The sequence below is a fragment of the Pyricularia oryzae genome, chromosome 5, assembly GCF_000002495.2.
Source record: "Pyricularia oryzae 70-15 chromosome 5, whole genome shotgun sequence".
Taxonomy (NCBI): domain Eukaryota; kingdom Fungi; phylum Ascomycota; class Sordariomycetes; order Magnaporthales; family Pyriculariaceae; genus Pyricularia; species Pyricularia oryzae.
The window spans coordinates 294,294-311,109 of record NC_017852.1 but is presented as its reverse complement, the minus strand read 5'-3'; the positions used below and the strand labels follow the sequence as shown (position 1 = coordinate 311,109).

Below are 16,816 nucleotides of genomic sequence, written 5' to 3'. Positions count from 1 at the left end.
CTACCTACCTACCTATGTACCTCCTTTTCGGCGAAAGAACCTTTGACCCTTGAAAATGTCCGCATTTATCAATTTCCCACGACCGTGCCAACTCTCTCTTACGTACGTGCAAGGTTTTCGCTTTTTTTATACTTCGTAGTTGTATTCCCCCCTCCTTCTTTCTTTTCATCTTCCAGGTGACAAGAGACATACGATTACCAAACGAGCATACTCTATCAAATAAACACCAACAGAGAAGATAAACCGTGTTCAACTCTATTGTTGACGGTTACCCAGGCGTCAGGAGTCATAATGTTTCTTTGCGTACTCCGTGTGGGATTTGTTTGTTATCTCGGCCCATGGAAGGCTTTTTTTACTTTCGATTTGCCGGGGTGTGGTATCCATCATGGGAACGTTTTGGGTTGCTTCGGCGGTCAGCATCATGGACCCATAGCAGCCATTGACTGTAGCATTGACACGTGGTCCAGCCACAGTCGACCAGCGAAGTGACTACCCTACCGTACATACCAGCTGGCCGGGCAGGTAGGTACGTACCTGATTTCAGGCATGATAAATGAAGGCGTCCACACTACCAGTGAGACGGACTCGGTAAGCCGCCAGGTTGAGGTTAACCTATGATTAATCACGTCTCGGACCTGGCCGTCGGCTTGTATGCGCTCAACCCAACAAAACAACCATTTTGACAATTTTATAAGCGTTATTTTCTTGCAGCCTTTGCATGTAGGTAACATGTTGCTGCCCCTGCCGCTCGTTCTGGTGTGGCTCGGTGGTCGGTCTTGTGATGTCTGAAGCCGTGGACATGTCATCAAACGCTTTTGCTGAGAGGTACAAGGCGGGTGGATCAGATGCGCAGGAACCCGGGTTGCCATAGGTTCCCAATAAAACCAAGCCTCCTGGCATAACGACGATCCCTCAGGGGTCCTGCACCCATGGCGAGGTACCGATGTAGGTAGATAGGTAATCATCGATACCGTTCGATACCGTAGGCAAGATACCTACCTGCCTTTGCTGCCTTAATTACTACGTACGTACCTTACCTACCTACCTACCTACCTACCTAGGTGCCTTAAGGTACCTGGCGCGGAACATATCATGTGTTCAGCCACTTGTTCATTTGTAACGTTAGTGTACTCCGTACGGCCTCATCATGTGTGGCTGCTTCCGTACTTTGAACGTGTGGCTTAACTTTTCTTTATCTTTCTTCCCCCTACTCTGCCTCTGCATATGCGTCCCTGCGGTCCGTTTATCTCGAAATTAAATTTCTCGGATTGCGTTGATTGGCCCTGCTGGGCATTTATACAATGAACTTATATGATGACCCAACACACTGCAAATAATCTGGGCTGTATGATGTGACCAACTCCTGTAATATAAGATCTACCCAACCAATGTACCTCGAGTCTCATGTTACTGTCCTGGCCTGGGCCCAAAAGTTCTCCATCTTAACTCTAGCCAGCACATCTCTTGCTTCGGCATCAGTTTCACACACCTTACTGCCCCATTTTCTAAAGGCTCTCGTCTTGACTTCACCTTCGAATACAAGCTTGCATTGGTTAGCCGACATGTCTTTAAGGCCACCTTTGTCGTCCTCGGGCTTTAGCCAGTCTCGCAAGACACCCGCTTTGGCACTGTCTCTGTCGCGCGACGGCGTGTTCTCGGTCCAGTTGATACGATTCAGCATGAGCTTCTTATATTTGGCGATGCTCCACGCACCGCCTTCGACGATGACGATGCTGAATCTGGGGTGCATTATGCAGATACCGGTCAGAGCGTGCTGTTCGGCGTTGACGGCGATCTTGTACCGGTGCTGTCCATTAGCCAGGCTGTTGATCTTGAATACCAGCAGGTGGAGACCTTTTGATGCGTCCTTTTCCTGGTTCGCTGCAAGCTTCTCGTGCCGCTGTTCCTTGGTGAGCTTGCGCTCCTCGTTCGCTTGAAGATGTCCCTCGTGTCGCTTTGCGACCTCTCTGTTGACCTGCGCCTCCACTGCTGTCGGGTCCTTCACCGCCTGATCTGCAAGGACCACCATCATATTGTTCCTGGTAATTTTTGGCGGCTCTGGTGGCAGCAACCCCAGTCGAACTTTTGCCTGCTTTTCCTTGAGATCTGCTGCACGCCTTTGCCTCCGCAATTTTTTCTGCTCTTTTGCTGTGAGAAACATTGGCTTCGGCGCCTGTACATTCTTGTCCTGTGGAGGTTCCAATGCAACCGGATGTTGTATCAGCTCCGTGATGATGCTGTCATCAGATGTGATCCGCAACGTGCTCTCATCTTCTATTCTGTCGTAATTCTGACCATCTACCAGGCCCTCATCCCACCATTCAATATCCGGAGGCTCCTCGATGAACGTTACAGGAACATCAAGATCTTCGTCAATACCAGTCTTGCGTGTTTGCTCCGCAATGCGCTTCTTCATTGCCTCAAGTGCAGCCTGCCTTCGGAGGGCATTGCCCTGGGCTATGTACTTTCCCTTCTGATTGAAAACAAGATGCCGCGGTTCTCGTTGTTTCGTAGACTGTCCGCCCGTTGCAACGGTATCGAGGTAGGGATTGCTCTGGCGGTCTCCAAGCCCCGCGCCCGCTCCTGATTCTGAGTTCCTGTGACCATATTTTGTGCCTGTCGCTCTATTGGAGCTCAAAGAAGAAGATCGTGAGTCGCTCGCCTTGACCGATGATTTAGGCTTGTTCAGTTCTTCGAGCATTGGATGTAGGCCGACATTAAGGCCTCCCTTGGCTTTGCTGCTACCAATAGCGGCTGCAACCCGTGCTTTCAGGGCGGCCATTTTGTCTGCTGCTGTCTCAGGCTTCTGCACCCGAGACGCAGAGTCGGGGCGTGGCCCCAGCCCGGGGCTGTGGCCGCGATCCATGATGGCGACACAGAAAGGTTTGGGGGGCGGTGGGATTGAATGCGATGGCACCAGTGGTCCGAGCCGTTGATTGTTGATGGCTAGGCTAAGAAAGAGGCGGGACTTGCGCGGTCCTGATCGAGGCAGGATCAAACCCAGGGTACTTTTATGTTTCGTGTACAAGGCCGTGGTGGTTTTGCAATGATTTTTCTCGTTATATTGTCTTCACCAATGAATGAAATCAAACACATGGGCAATCCTAATGCTGAAGAGGCGGTAGGTGCTGCTGCTGCTCTGTCTTGAGAGACGCGCTGTGACGCCACAACGATTCGCACCTACCTACCTTCTCTGCCTAGTCAATTTCGGCCCCACTCCATATTTTCTGCCCGCCTCCACCGCCAAAAAAATCGTCTCGGAGCTCATCGTCGTCGAGTTCCCCCGCTGGATTGTTTGCAAGCTGCAGTATCTTGACCAAATCATGTGAAGTCGGCTCTGAGACGAGCAGCAAAACTTCCCGCAAGTTGTGCACCGTCATCTCGTCGCCGCCATGAATATCTCCCAGCCTGTCTCGTCGTCCATCGACAGCGTTTCTTTCGAATTGCTCTCAGCCGACGAGATCAGGGCGTTTTCGGTGCGCAGAATCGAGAATGACAGCACCTTCGATACTCTACTGAATCCCGTGCCCGGCGGACTCTACGATCCCGCTCTGGGAGCATGGGGTGATTCGGTATGCGCGACCTGCAATCTCGGCCCGTCCGCCTGCCCCGGCCACCCGGGTCATATCGAGCTTCCAGTCCCTGTCTATCATCCCGTCTTCATGGATCAGGTCCTCCGTCTCCTCAGATCCCAATGCGCATACTGTCACAGATTCCGCATGCGTCGCAGGGATATAAATCGATACATTTGTCTGTTCAGGCTTCTGCAGTACGGATTGCTTGCCGAGGCAAAGCGGCTGGATCTGATCGGCGACAGCCTTGACGGTGTGTCTGAAGGTGACACCCCCAAGGGCGGAGAGTCGGAAACCGAAGATGCCCAGGGTGGCAAGACTACCGAGGATGTTGTCATACGCAAACGGAATGCCTACGTCCGCCAGGTGCTTCAACAACATCAGATCAGCCTCGGTGAGATTCGCAAGGGCAAACACGAAGGCGCTTCGGAAATGCGAAGGGATCTCGTAAAGCAATTTCTGCAAGACATGACCAAGTCGAGGATCTGCGCCAGCTGTGATGGAGTCTCGCCGACATATCGCAAAGATCGATTCGTCAAGATCTTCGAGAAGCCTCTTTCGTCCAAAGACCAGGGCAAGATGGCTCAAGGCCGCTTCAAGCTGCGCGATGCCATGGCAATCCGCCAGAAGCCCAAAACTGACGAGGGCTATCAATCGGATGAGGCAGTTTCTGATGCTGACCTCCCATCCGAGGAGTCCTCCGGCGAAGAGAGTGTCGATGGAGATGACCTGGACGAGCAGGGCAACGTAGTGAAACTGCCAAAGTCTAAGCCCAAAAAGTCCGGTGCGGCGCCATCGCAACGATATCTCAGCGCCCGGGAGGTCTTGGAGAGGCTAGACTTGTTGTTCGAGAAGGAGCAAGAGGTCCTCAGTCTCTTCTACAATTCAAAACCCAGTCACAAGAGCACCAAGCACATCAATGCCGGCCTGTTTTTCGTCCAGACTCTCTTGGTTCCACCAAATCGATTCCGGCCAGAAGCGCGAACCGGAGACTCACAAATCAATGAGGCACAGCAAAACAGCCTTTACAAGGCAATCTTGAAGGCATCTACCAAACTCACTCAAATCTTCCGCGACTTGCAAAACCCGACTTCCCTACTGTCGCAACGCCACGGGAAGGACACAACAATTCTTCACGAGGCCTGGACGGAGCTACAAGACTGTGTCAACACCCTGATTGACAATACCAAGAGCCCCACGCAGGGTGCTGCGGCAAAGGCCCTTGAAGAAGGCATCAAGCAGAAGTTGGAGAAGAAGGAGGGCCTGTTCAGGAAGAACATGATGGGGAAGCGAGTGAACTACGCGGCCCGCAGTGTCATATCCCCGGACCCCAACATCGAAACCAACGAGATCGGTGTACCACCAGTCTTTGCGCGGAAGCTTACCTATCCAGAACCCGTCACAAGCCACAATTTCAGAGATATGCAGCAAGCCGTCATCAACGGGCCTGACAAGTGGCCTGGAGCAGCAGCTATTGAGAACGAGAATGGTCAGATTGTGAATCTGAGGAACAAATCTCAAGAGGAGCGCTCTTCTCTTGCCAATCAGCTTCTGGCCCCAACAAGCAATAATTCTGGAAACATGCGTAACAAAAAGGTTCACCGTCACATCTCGAACGGAGATGTAGTCCTCATGAACCGCCAACCAACTCTTCACAAGCCCTCCATCATGGGACATCGAGTTCGAGTTCTGCCAGGCGAGAAGACCATCAGGATGCACTATGCCAACTGCAACACATACAACGCAGATTTTGATGGAGACGAAATGAACATGCACTTCCCCCAGAACGAGGTTGCGAGGACAGAGGCACTGCAGCTAGCCGACACGGATCATCAATACATATCGGGCACGCAGGGCAAGCCGCTCCGAGGTCTCATCCAGGATCACTTGTCCGTTTCGGTAGCTCTCTGCAACAAGGACACTTACCTTGACCGCAGTGCATACCACGAGCTTGTCTACAATGCTCTACGTCCCGAGAGCGGCCACATCCTGAGGGAACGTATCGAGCTGGTGCCACCAGCGATCATAAAGCCTAAAGCCCGGTGGACCGGAAAACAAGTCATCACAACAGTTTTGCGGAACATAAGGCCTCTTGATTGTGGCGACCTCTGGATGACGGGTAAGACCCAAGTTCCTGCACACGCCTGGGGTGTTCACTCCGAGGAAGGCCAGGTCCTATTCCGTGATGGCGAGTTCATCTCGGGCATTCTCGATAAGGCGCAACTAGGCCCAAGCTCTGGCGGACTTGTACACGCCGTTCACGAAGTTTACGGTCCTGCCATCGCAGGCAAGCTTCTCAGTGCCATGGGCCGTCTGCTCACCAGGTACCTGAACATGCGTGCTTTCACTTGCGGCATGGACGACTTGAAGCTTACGCCGGAGGGTGAGGCTGATCGAAGAAACATTATTGACTCACGAGCACACCTTGTTGGGCTTCAGGTGGCAGCTAAATATGTCAGTCTGGACCAGCACCAGCCGGCGAATGATGACCCAGAGCTCCTGCGACGTCTTGAGGAGGTCATGCGCGACGATACAAAACAAGAAGGTCTCGATGGCGTGATGAATTCTGGAAGTAAGCATTTATCACAAGACATCACAACGGCCTGCCTTCCCAAGGGCCTTGAGAAGCAATTTCCCAAGAATCAAATGCAGGCCATGACCATCTCCGGAGCGAAGGGTGGACAGGTCAACGCAAACCTCATTTCATGCAATCTCGGCCAGCAAGTTCTGGAAGGCAGACGAGTGCCCTTGATGGTCAGCGGCAAGTCTCTCCCCTGTTTCAAGCCCTTTGAGACAGATATAAGGGCTGGCGGTTATATCGTGAACCGTTTCTTGACTGGCATCAGGCCACAAGAGTACTATTTCCACCACATGGCTGGACGTGAGGGTTTGATTGACACAGCCGTCAAGACTTCGCGCTCAGGTTACCTGCAGCGATGCCTGATCAAAGGTATGGAGGGCCTCGAGATCGGGTACGACAACTCAGTTCGTGACGCGGATGGCTCGCTCGTGCAGTTCCTGTACGGTGAAGATGGTCTGGACGTGACGAAGCAGAAGTATCTCAAGGACTTTACCTTCATATTGCACAACATCAAGTCGGAGCTGGCACAGCTCAACATCTCGGATCCTAGAACGCTCCCATTGTTTGAGCTTCGCGACGAGATCTTGAAACAGAACAAATCCAATTTGAAGAAGGCCAAGGCGAACCCCAGGTTCTTCACTGGAGAGCCAGTCAGCTCCATGCTTAATCCGACACGTTACGCCTATGCGACGTCGGAAAAGTTTTTTGATGCCATGTCTTCTTATGTTAAGGAAAATCCGGACGCCCTTATCAAAGAAAAGGATGACAAACTCAGGAACTCTGGGCCCCAGTCATCTTCAATTGTTCGTCTCAACCGCAAGGCTGCTGAGAAGGTTCTGTCGGCCAAGTACATGCGATCTTTGGTGCATCCAGGCGAGGCTGTTGGCATCGTGGCTGGTCAATCTGTCGGCGAACCGTCAACGCAGATGACACTCAACACGTTCCATCTCGCAGGTCATTCGGCCAAGAACGTCACGCTGGGTATTCCGCGTCTGCGAGAACTCCTCATGACCGCAAGCTCAAAAATCTCGACACCTTCAATGACGCTGATACTCAATGAGGAGATGTCACCTGCGGATGGTGAGAAGTTTGCAAAGGCCATTAGCATGCTTCCGCTCTCGCATGTCGTCGACAAGGCGACCGTCTTTGAGCGCGTCGGTACCAGCATCAATCACAAGCTTGCCAAAATGTTTGACGTGCGCCTGCGGTTCTTCCCGTCGGCTGAATACACGAAGACCTATGCAATCACCACTTCCGACGTGCTAAATACGGTAGAGACCAAGTTTATGAGTACTTTGCGCAGACTTGTTGCCAAGGAGATCAAGACAAAAGGCTCGAAGGAGAGCGCAGCTACCCCGGTGATTGGTGAAAAGGTCGGCACGGTGGAGATGGCTGCGCCCGCCTCTGAGAATGGGCCTCGGGATGAGGATGATGACAGCGACGAAGATGAGGGAGATGCGACCGCAGATAAACAGAAGGCCAACCGGAGCGAGGCGGTCTCGTACGGGCCCAACGACGATGACGATGACGTGATTCAGAGACAGCAAGAGCAGGAAGCCGAATTCGAAGATGAGGGTTTAGGAGGAAGCCCTCCGCCAGAGTCGTCCAAGAACGTCACTGCTGGCGGCGACGATGACCCCCATATGCACATGGAGCTCGACGATGTTGCGCAGGCAAAGGCCAAAGACAGAGAACTGCGGGTCCGCGATAAGAACCCAGAGTGTATAAGATTCCGGTGTGACGAAACTTCTGGGGAGTGGTGCGAGATTACACTCGAGTACGACATTGGAATCCCGAAGATTTTGATGTTGAGCCTGGTTCAAGATGCCGTCCGTAAAGCACTTGTGCAGCAAATACCAGGTATCAAGTCGGGCACATTTGTCGCCGAGGAGAAGGTAACAGACCCCTGGACGGGCCGGGAAAGCGAGGTTTCGTTGGTGCACACTGCTGGCTCCAACCTGCGCGCAATGCAACAATATGGATCTTTCATCAACCCAAACCGCATCTCCACCAACGATGTGGCTGCCGTACTCGAAATATACGGTGTTGAGGCTTGTCGCGCCAATATTATCCGCGAACTGCGCGCCGTCTTCGAGTCACACGCCATCACAGTTGACAATCGCCACTTGAACCTGATTGCCGATCATATGACGCGCAGTGGCGGGTTTACGCCCTTCAATCGTATGGGACTTAGTGGCAACGTGAGCCCTTTCACCAAGATGAGTTTCGAGACAACATTGGCGTTTCTCAAGGACGCTGTGCTGGATGGTGACTGGGACGACCTGTCGACGCCCAGCGGAAGACTTGTAATGGGCAGGCTGGGACACGTGGGTACGGGCGCTTTTGATGTCTTTACACAGGCCCCCATGAGTCACTTTGATGCGGTCGCGGCCAGCTGATAGAATCATCGAGTCTGGAGCTTCGAGAGGAGGAGTATGGAAATTGTATGTATGTGTCGTATATGTTTGTTCAGAAGTCTTGAAAATGCTCGACGATAACTGCAATCTGATTTGTTTCTTCTTTCATTCGGCTTGGGGGCATTTAATAGTTCTGGCGTTTTGTACCAAATTGTCATCGTTTCAGCATTCAGTCAGTCAGCTTAGGGATTCGAAATTTTCTACTTGATCTGGTTATCAGGGCTGCTGCTGCCTGGTCTCGCATCAGGCCATGGGTCATCTACAGGCCGGTGTAGCAGTTGCGAAAGCGACTGCCATGGTCACCAACGGGTCGGATTAAACGGTGCGGGACGTGTTGTCGCCTTCAGATCAGCCAAACATGGTTGTTACTGGGGGTCCAGGATTTTCTTAAGTTCAGTAGTTTGTCATTCATCGCCGGGAGGGTGCGTCCAGCTTCTCTCGTACTGGCGCTTTGGTGTGCATAATGTACAGCCTCTCCCATAAAATCAAAATAAAGAATAAGGTAGTCGCAAACGCCATATTATCCGCCCATGTTCCCAGTAACGACCCAAATCACAGTTCTCCCTGTGGAATCATAACAAAAGCCAATAGACGCGTGTGAAATTTGAAGAGGAAAGTCTAGTTGCGCTCGCCGCGAAGGCGACGGGCCAGCTGGATGTCCTTCTGCAGAGACTGTTAGTTGCTGTCCATGGTATTGCAGTGCCTTGTGAGTGTGGAGACTTACGGATTGGATGGTGACACGCTTGGCGTGGATGGCGCACAGGTTGGTGTCCTCAAAGAGCGAGACAAGGTATGACTCGACAGACTCCTGGAGAGCACCGATGGCAGAAGACTGGAAGCGGAGGTCGGACTTGAAGTCCTGGGCGATTTCACGAACCTGTGCGCACACAATGTTAGCGACTGCTTCGACGGTTATGGAACGCCGATTGGCAGAATGTTCAGAAGAACGATCAGAAAAACTTACCAGACGCTGGAAGGGGAGCTTGCGGATCAGAAGCTCGGTCGACTTCTGGTAACGACGAATCTCACGAAGAGCGACGGTACCGGGCTTGTAGCGGTGGGGCTTCTTGACACCTCCGGTAGAGGGAGCGCTCTTGCGAGCAGCCTTGGAGGCAAGTTGCTTACGGGGAGCCTTGCCACCAGTGGACTTGCGGGCAGTCTGCTTTGTGCGGGCCATTGTGATTGATTTGTGATTGATGAAAAATATGAAGTTATGGAGGTCGCGATTGTTGATGGCGAAAAGGCGATGTTGATTGATGAATGTTGTTGATTGTTGGTTGGTTGAGTGGGTGATGATGATGTAGAAGGGAAGGTTGGAGAGTGGTGGGGAGGCGGGCGAAAGGTTTAAGTAGGATGGCGGAGCCGGCAGTCACGGGCTGGCTGATTTGATTTCACCGGGTGGCGTGGGGCGGTGTGTTGAGTGAGCGTGTGCGCGCGCGCCTGAAAACCTCGATCAAAAAAAAAAAACCGCGCCTGTTTTTGGAAAGCACCGACCGGGGTTGGTTTGAGTGCCAAAAGGTGTCAGATTTGGCTGGCAAAAAAAGCGGGTAAGTTTGGGACAAACAGAGGTCCCCTTGGCGCAAAAACCCGCCTCATTGATAAAAAATTCGGATCTGGCCCAAGCGTTCAAGACATATTGCAGCACTGCAACTCCACATGCGGACGTCCTTATTTCGGCTTGCAGATTTTTGATTGGACAGTTTGTTTGTCGGCCGAATTAGGTAAGGTCGTCCCCCACGAATCACACTCTGCCAGCTTGGTATTTCCTTTTGACGCGCTTGGGTTCATAGGCAACAAAATCACTACAGGGGCTGGGTGAGTGGAGGTCAAGCGCGACTATGCTCAAGATGATCGCGTCTGGTAAAGTGCTCTCTCCCTAAAATCTGCAGGTGCGAGACAGGCCACAGGTACTGCTGTGCCCATCAGATATTCTAACCTATTCGTAGATGCAATCCTAGTTGTTTTTTTAATTCATAGTACCGCATCTGCTGCACAGCCGCCATCTACCTGAATATGTTAAACAAGTTACATTGCTTCCCTAGAGTCCAGAGCACCTTAGGGGAGCGAAATCCTCCAAACCATGACAGTCAGTATCTGAGAGACATCCGACGCGTCACAACTCAAGTGACCCTTGTCTCATGGGGGTTGGTAAATGGCATGGGTTGAGCCACCAGGTCTCGGTTTCCTTTCCTCATAATGTGGTTCGGAATGTGGCTTGCGTTCAATAATGCACAGTGGATCTCTTGCTTTGCAATAATTAGGACCAATCAAAATATTCGGGCGCCTTTGATATGCGGGGAGGCTGGTAAAGTGCCGCCAATGTCCGTGCCGAAAGCGAGCAGAAAGAAAATACACAGAGAAAAACCTAAATCAGGGGTGGGTGCAGGGGCCGTTTGAGTGACGTGCACGCGACAGAAGCGTTTAGGTGGGGCGGCAACCTCCAAATCACTTGAGCTGACTGATCCGCGTCAGAAACAGTCTTGTACTTAAGAAGAGCTTCCCCACGCTCGACTTCCATCAGCTCTATATCCCAATCATCTTTCCACCCCCAAACATACCAACCAAAAAACATATACATTCATCCTAGTCTGTGAACCCCAAGAGCCGCATCTTGAGCCTTCATTTAACCTTCTCTCAACCCACAACACCTCAATCAACATGACTGGACGCGGCAAGGGTGGCAAGGGTCTCGGAAAGGGCGGTGCCAAGCGCCACCGCAAGATTCTTCGTGACAACATCCAGGGTATCACCAAGCCCGCAATCAGGCGTCTGGCGCGTCGTGGTGGTGTCAAGCGTATTTCTGCCAGTGAGTATCTCCTTGGTAACGGCTTGAATGTTTTAGTGCCTTGACATTGTTGCTGACAATTTGTCCCTCTACTTTCGACAGTGATCTACGAGGAGACGCGTGGTGTTCTCAAGTCTTTCCTGGAGGGTGTCATCCGTGACGCCGTTACCTACACAGAGCACGCCAAGAGGAAGACTGTCACATCGCTCGATGTTGTCTACGCTTTAAAGAGGCAGGGCCGCACCCTGTACGGTTTCGGCGGTTAGGCGCGTTTTCCCTGTTCACGACTCTTCTTTTTCCTGTTGTCACGACCTCCATTATGGAATTTCTTTACACTTGGTTTTTGAGTGCGCCTGCGAGCGCGCTGTGGGTAGCAGCCACTACTACATGCGATGGGCTAGGGCGAGTGGGTTGAGCGAATTCTTTTGGGTTTTGGTCTTTGTCTTCGGTTTATATTTGTCTGTACCATAAGGGGATACGTCAATCTGGTGTTTAGTGGTTGAGGATGGTAATTGATTCCCCCGTCTGCCTTGGAGTTTGAGGCGGTACGCACTTCATACTTTTTTCGCCTTCCTGGCTATGGCACGTGTCTCTTTGGGTGTTGCGCGTCGTGATGTTGACGCTATGGTTGCGCGACGTGTCCCCTTCTAGGTTGACTGCTCTTCGTGGCTTATGAAGTGTGATTGTCTTGCAGCAGCTGAGGTTGTGTGGCCAGCCAGAGACGTCTGGTGTCTCAATTGCGCGCAAGGCCTCCAGAGCTTTGTGGCATTTTGCATCAATTACATGCTTCCGGCGGCGTTTGAGGGTACTTTTGGTGTCGTTGGAATCTCATCATTTGTGTTACTAAGTATCCGTAGCTACTGGTATTTTCAAGCTGTTGTCCCAGTTGATGTCTTTCTGCGTTCAGGCTTTCAGACAATGACTTACTTTGTCATCGAGGAGAAGGTGGGGACTGGCGATTGGCTAGGTGATGCTAGTCACGTGACTATTTCCGGCCTCACGGCGGTTCGTACATTCGATGAAGATATACATGGCCAATCTAGCTACCTTGTATAATAATGTATTGTCAATGTTTGACATTCTTGACCACACGTGGTGATGTTTTTTGCTATTCGTCTGAGGATTCCCTTGCAAATTAACTTCGTAAAAAGCACAGTAGTCATGCGATACGTTAATCAAGTCGATTACTATAACAATTATTCCTTGACGGAAATAAAACCTAGCTACTAACATATGAAAATATTATTCCACACATCAACATTTATCCCATTCCCTCCACACTGACATAGTATCGTAGATGAAGCTACATAGAACTTCCCAACATAGTTTTATGTCACCGAGAGCCCGGTGTGACACACCTTCCAGCCCGTGTCGCCGCCGTCAGTTCGTATTCACCCGGCGCAGCATCACATGCAACATATAGAGTAGCTGAGTACTCAGCCCAGACAGACGCGATGGCAGGAAAGCTACCAATAGGCATTTCAGCTGTCCAAGCGAGAACTGAGACTGGATATTGTCAGTACCACCACAGCAATATACTCCAATACCTGCATGCCTTGGCGCCTTCCGTGCTAAGGCGAACGCAAACATCGCATCAAGGGCTGAGTACAGGGCATATAGTACTAGAAGCCCGTCAAAACTAAGGCAGCTACATTTGGCCCCCCCCCCCCCCAAATATATAAAGGAGTCATCCTGCCGGCCCTGAATGACGGTCCGTATTCACAAGCACATCTGCTCGTCTTACAGACCGCACCGTGAACCGACACCTCCCGCAGTCCCCGTCGACATATACTCATTGGCTCGACAATGCTTCTCGCACACGCACTGATTTCAATGTAAGCCTGCTCATATATGGCTGCCAGCCAAATTTGTCCGGAACCCTCCTACATGGCACCAAAAAATACCCTCTATACTAGGCAGCCAGCAAACAATATTAATCTATCGCTTTACTACAATATAGTACCACCACAGTCGCACTGGCGACACGCAAGGAGGGCCCCGGATGCGTTCGTGTATCCCAAACACCTCGTACAACACCGACGCCAACAGTAGCACGCACTTGCACCAGGTACGCGGATCTGACCTGGGGCATAATCAGCGCACATTTTTGCCCTGCTGTGTCGGACATCGAGCTTGTCCCTCAGCAGTCGAGGGCATTGAATATGATAGATACCCCACGCTTATCGTAAATGATGCAAGAAAAATACTAACCCCAGTGCGAGGAAAAGTACCGGGACCCAGACATGGCTCGCCAAGACAGGCTGCGCAGTCCACTGCTCGCAGACCGCCAGCTGCGTCGCGGATAACGTCGTTACAGTCCCGTGTGGATGCGATGCAATGTATATAGTTACCACCGAGACAACGATCTGCCCAAGTGCATCACCATGTATCGAGTGCAGCACTGGATTTGGATTTTGGAGTGTAACCGAGTCACCATGCCCTGCGACAACGGCACTTTAGAGACGCGGAGGTACCTTGTGGTTTTTCTCTCTTCTAATCTCAGTGCTCAATCTAGACCCCCTTGGGACGCAAGGTGGACCGAGCGCTCCATATACCCTACCAGCCACATAGCTTTTCGACCAATCAAATCGGTTGAAAAGATCGCGCGCGCTTTCTATTCTAAGGACGCTTTGTCGATTTTCGTAGTCTCAGTGCTCAGACTAGACCCCCTTGCTGCGCAAGGTGGACCGAGCGCTCCATGTACCTTACCAGCCACATGGCTTTTCGACCAATTATATCGGCCGAAAAAATCGCGCGCGTTCTAGTCTGAGGACACTTTGTCGATTTTGGCCGTTCACCGGCAAATCTATACAGTTTCTGCACTGTGCGCGCACCGTATAGGCAAAAGGCGACACAGTTAAATTACTGTGCATTATATATATTAAAATAAAAAGTCGAATAACAAGTCGAATAAAAATCGTAAAAATGCGTTAAAAGTACCGCGATATAGCTAAAAATTTAAGGGTTTAAATTATATTTTATATTTTATTTTACCGTTTATACCGGTAAAAGGATTAGCCGTTTTATTTATTTTATTTGTATTTTTATCTTTTATTATATATATAAATATATATATGGTAAAAATTCCAGTTTTTATTTAAAAATAATATATATATTTATTTGCTAAAATATTTATTTTACTTTTTTTATTAAAATAATTATTTGAAATTTTATTTTAAAAATATAAATTTTAATATATTTATTATTCTATTAATAAAATAACCAATTTTAAATATATTGCAAAAAAGATTTTACGTAGGCGTTTATATATATAAAAATCCCTTTATTATTATTATTTTGGTTAATTTATCGGTAAAATTGGTAAATATATAAACCCGTTTCGATTGCAAATTTTAAAAACGTAATATTTATATTTTTATTAATAAAATGTCCAATTTTTAGTTTTTTGCAAAACGGATTTGACGTGGACGTTTATTACGGGAAAATTTTAAATTGGTCCAAACCGTTATTATATATATTTAATAACGTTAAAAAACCGGGATAAACAAATTATAATAACTAATTAAAAAATTCCGGGTCGGTAACAAAATATTTTTTCTGATTTATAAAATTATATATGAACCGTTTATATAAAAAGTTCGAATATATTTACAGGAAATACCGGATTATAACGGTGCCGACTTTTTTTACAATTATATTAAATATTTTATAAAATATTTACTTAAATAAAATATTTACGCGTAATAAAACATAATAAAAATATTAAAAACCCCGGAACCGGTTAAAATTTACGGAAAAAATAATTTTATTTAAAAAAGATTAATATATAAACCGGCCGATTTCCCCACGCCGGCGGGGGTAATAATAAAAATGAAAATAATAGGACGAAAATAAATAACGGGGCGACCACGAACGGCGATTAATATTTATTAATTATATTAATTATTGTTATATTAAATATATTTTTGCAAATCCGGTTTGTAGTAATTTATATATTTAATATTATTATTATATTAAATAAAAATTGGGGCGCGGCGGCGGAAAATTGGGGGATAATAAGGGTTTAAACGGTAACGGCGGACCGCGTAACGAAATTTTATTGGAAATACTTGGGCGCGTTTTGGCGAAATATAATAAAAACGGAAGAAAACGTTTGCGGGCAAACGTTTAGGCGACGAAAAAAAATATAAAAGAATTTCCGCGTAATTGTTCGAAATATTTATAAAAATTAAAACGGGGTCGAAAAATAAAAATAAAATCGCCGCGAAAAAGGCCGTAAATAAACCGAACGGAACGGTAAAAAAAAACAGGTAAATATTATATTAAACGGGGTTCGGGACGCGTATAAATAACAGTGGCGAAAATAAAAATAATAACGTTAATTTCGCGTTAAATAATAACGGATTTGCGTTAAATTTATAGCAATTATTAATAACGTTTATTATTACATTTTCAATTAAATTAATTAACGTCTATCCAATTACGGGTCGGAAAAATATGGATATTTATTTCCATATATTTTAAATTCTGGGCAAAATCGATAATAAATTATTGGGCGGTTTTATTACCGCCGCTGCGGTATATTAAAAAGAAAATATTAGGGCCGCCAAAATAAAAAATCGCGCCAAAAACCTTTTCGTTACAAAACCAATTATATTTACGTATATACGCGGTATAAATAAAATTAAATTCGACCTTTATTTTAATATTATATTTAAATGTAATAATTTTATGATTAATATTATATATTACCAATGTTTTCGGGGAAATAATATAACAATCGCTAATTATAATATATTATAAATTATATAATTAACGACGCAAAAAAAGGTTTCAGATATATTATTTTTCGCCGTAATTGCAAAACGATTTTTTCTATATTTATTATATTACTTATAGACCGTTCCGGCGGGGTAGGGGCAATAATTTAAAATATTAATAATTTTCGAAAATTTAATATAAAAAGATAAACCGGAATACGTTATTTAAACGCGCTGTATTTTTTTTCGTCGGAATTATTTTCAAATCTTTTCAAACCGGTAACGCGACAAATACGTTATAATTACGGTTAATAAAAAAATACGTCCAGGGCGGCGTCGAATTAATTTGTTGCAAAAGTTTTCGAATTATTAATAAAAATAATAACGGTATTGCGAAAAATAATAGGGTTATTTGAACCAAAATTAATAACGACGGGAAAAAAACGTTTCGACCGGGTTATTAAAATTACGGTTAAAAACAGCCGAAAATATAATAATAATAGAAAAACAAACGTAATTAAAATGCGAAAGAATTGAATAAAAAAAATAAAAATACGGCGAAAATGCAAATAAAAAAATAATTATATTAACAAAAAGAAATTAAAAAAAAGACAAATTAGGGGAAAAAAGGACGAATACGGCGAAAATATAAGAAATAGGGTTTTTTTACCGGTCCGCCGTAAAACCACAAACGGGAAAAAAACGCAACGGGGTAAATAAAACGAAATAAAAAAAAAAAA

At 47.6% G+C, this 16,816-nt stretch overlaps 5 protein-coding genes across 5 annotated transcripts; 3 read left to right on the top strand and 2 right to left on the bottom strand.

Moving 5' to 3' along the window:
• Nucleotides 1–1,130: 1,130 nt before the first annotated feature.
• On the bottom strand, nucleotides 1,131–8,502 carry MGG_01157 (U4/U6 small nuclear ribonucleoprotein Prp3). Its single transcript, XM_003717716.1, has one exon. It carries the CDS (start codon nucleotides 2,864–2,866, stop codon nucleotides 1,403–1,405), a length of 1,464 nt encoding a protein of 487 aa, XP_003717764.1. The 5' UTR covers nucleotides 2,867–8,502; the 3' UTR covers nucleotides 1,131–1,402.
• MGG_01158 (DNA-directed RNA polymerase I subunit RPA1) lies at nucleotides 3,284–9,073 on the top strand. The gene has a single exon (XM_003717715.1). The coding sequence runs from the start codon at nucleotides 3,393–3,395 to the stop codon at nucleotides 8,550–8,552; it is 5,160 nt and encodes a 1,719-aa protein (XP_003717763.1). The 5' UTR covers nucleotides 3,284–3,392; the 3' UTR covers nucleotides 8,553–9,073.
• On the bottom strand, nucleotides 8,818–9,911 carry MGG_01159 (histone H3). Its single transcript, XM_003717714.1, has 3 exons — nucleotides 9,535–9,911; nucleotides 9,295–9,447; nucleotides 8,818–9,233 (listed from the first exon to the last, which is right to left on the bottom strand). The coding sequence occupies exons 1-3, from the start codon at nucleotides 9,745–9,747 to the stop codon at nucleotides 9,189–9,191; spliced, it is 411 nt and encodes a 136-aa protein (XP_003717762.1). The 5' UTR covers nucleotides 9,748–9,911; the 3' UTR covers nucleotides 8,818–9,188.
• A 1,131-nt stretch (nucleotides 9,912–11,042) lies between these two features.
• Nucleotides 11,043–11,902, top strand: MGG_01160 (histone H4). Its single transcript, XM_003717713.1, has 2 exons — nucleotides 11,043–11,376; nucleotides 11,458–11,902. Exons 1-2 carry the CDS (start codon nucleotides 11,229–11,231, stop codon nucleotides 11,619–11,621), a joined length of 312 nt encoding a protein of 103 aa, XP_003717761.1. The 5' UTR covers nucleotides 11,043–11,228; the 3' UTR covers nucleotides 11,622–11,902.
• Nucleotides 11,903–13,161: 1,259 nt separating this feature from the next.
• Nucleotides 13,162–13,951, top strand: MGG_14632 (uncharacterized protein; the record flags this gene model as incomplete). The annotated part of the gene is made up of 3 exons (XM_003717712.1): nucleotides 13,162–13,190; nucleotides 13,327–13,423; nucleotides 13,572–13,951. The coding sequence occupies 3 exons, from the start codon at nucleotides 13,162–13,164 to the stop codon at nucleotides 13,659–13,661; spliced, it is 216 nt and encodes a 71-aa protein (XP_003717760.1). The 3' UTR covers nucleotides 13,662–13,951.
• Nucleotides 13,952–16,816: the final 2,865 nt, after the last annotated feature.

Excerpts from the sequence above, each read along its gene's own strand:
- MGG_01157 (XM_003717716.1), bottom strand. The coding sequence starts at position 2,866 with ATGGATCGCGGCCACAGCCCCGGGCTGGGGCCACGCCCCGACTCTGCG.
- MGG_01158 (XM_003717715.1), top strand. The coding sequence starts at position 3,393 with ATGAATATCTCCCAGCCTGTCTCGTCGTCCATCGACAGCGTTTCTTTC.
- MGG_01160 (XM_003717713.1), top strand. The coding sequence starts at position 11,229 with ATGACTGGACGCGGCAAGGGTGGCAAGGGTCTCGGAAAGGGCGGTGCC. Across the intron at positions 11,377-11,457 it reads TGTCAAGCGTATTTCTGCCA|TGATCTACGAGGAGACGCGT; the intron begins GTGAGTATCTCC and ends TACTTTCGACAG.
- MGG_01159 (XM_003717714.1), bottom strand. The coding sequence starts at position 9,747 with ATGGCCCGCACAAAGCAGACTGCCCGCAAGTCCACTGGTGGCAAGGCT. Across the intron at positions 9,448-9,534 it reads AGCTCCCCTTCCAGCGTCTG|GTTCGTGAAATCGCCCAGGA; the intron begins GTAAGTTTTTCT and ends GTGTGCGCACAG. Across the intron at positions 9,234-9,294 it reads AGCGTGTCACCATCCAATCC|AAGGACATCCAGCTGGCCCG; the intron begins GTAAGTCTCCAC and ends CAGTCTCTGCAG.